The 1,033-nt window shown below is 59.4% G+C and overlaps 2 protein-coding genes across 2 annotated transcripts; one reads left to right on the forward strand and one right to left on the reverse strand.

Annotated features, from left to right (window-relative positions):
- Window positions 1-11: 11 nt before the first annotated feature.
- Window positions 12-406, reverse strand: Tsp_13588 (conserved hypothetical protein; the record flags this gene model as incomplete). The annotated part of the gene is made up of 1 exon (XM_003370280.1): window positions 12-406. A coding segment is annotated over exon 1 (395 nt), but the record flags the coding sequence as incomplete, so codon positions are not given.
- An 85-nt stretch (window positions 407-491) lies between these two features.
- Tsp_13589 (reverse transcriptase family protein) lies at window positions 492-1,016 on the forward strand (the record flags this gene model as incomplete). Its single annotated transcript, XM_003370281.1, has 1 exon — window positions 492-1,016. A coding segment is annotated over one exon (525 nt), but the record flags the coding sequence as incomplete, so codon positions are not given.
- Window positions 1,017-1,033: the final 17 nt, after the last annotated feature.

Raw genomic sequence — 1,033 nt, forward strand, 5'->3', positions numbered from 1 at the left:
GACGCATACACGTCGCAGTTGTGGAAAGCTTGGTCGTACCAGGGATCCTGGGTACGAACTTTCTTGACCAGTACGTCAAGCTGATCGACTGGCAAGCCGGGAAGATGACCATGACGGACGGCTCGAGGGTCCGGATCATCCACGAACTAGCCACGGCAACGCGTCCCGGCATCGGATGCGCCTGGATCACGGCAAGTCCCCGGGAAGTACCACTGGAGGAGACGGTAGGGGAGGGACCTGAGACCGATAGCGGTGAGCTAGAAGCGTGCGAACGCGCTCTGATGGACAGAGCGGAGTGCTCCGCGCAGAATCGGCGGGCCCTACGCAACTTACTCCGGAGGTTCGGATAGGTCATTTCGTGCGGTGAGGGTGATCTCGGACGAACGAGTTTCGTCCAACACCGCATCGAGACCGGAGGGGCCTAGCAGGTGAAGCTTCCACCCCGTCGCCTTCCTCAAGCCCAGCGGGAGACAGTGGACCGCTTGATCAGGGAAATGCTGCACGCCGGGGTAATCGAATCAGCCTCAGGCCCCTGGAGCTCACCGGTAGTGCTGGTCCGAAAGAAGGACGGCTCCCCGCGGTTTTGCGTCGACTATCGCAGGCTGAATGCAGTGACGCGCGTCGACGCCCAACCCATCCCGCGCATAGACGATACGCTGGATGCGCTGGCGGGGGCCAAGTGGTTCAGCACCCTCGACTTGGCGTCCGGCTACTGGCAAGTCGAAGTCGCCGAAAAAGACCTGGAAAAGACAGCGTTTTCCACACCCCTGGGAATCTTCCAATTCCGCGTCATGCCGTTCGGGCTGTGCAACGCCTCGGCGACGTTTCAGCGGTCGATGGTAAAAGCGCTGAGGGGATTGACGTGGAAGACATGCCTCGTCTATCTTGACGACATCATCGTCTTCGGGAAGACAGAAGAGGAGCATTTAGAGCGCTTGGAAGGGGTGCTGTCCCGCCTACAGTCAGTGGGGCTGAAGATCAAGTCCGAAAAGTGCCAACTAATCCGGCAGAGTGTACATCAAGTGTACATAGC

Source organism: Trichinella spiralis, assembly GCF_000181795.1.
Source record: "Trichinella spiralis strain ISS 195 chromosome Unknown Scfld1027, whole genome shotgun sequence".
NCBI lineage: Eukaryota > Metazoa > Nematoda > Enoplea > Trichinellida > Trichinellidae > Trichinella > Trichinella spiralis.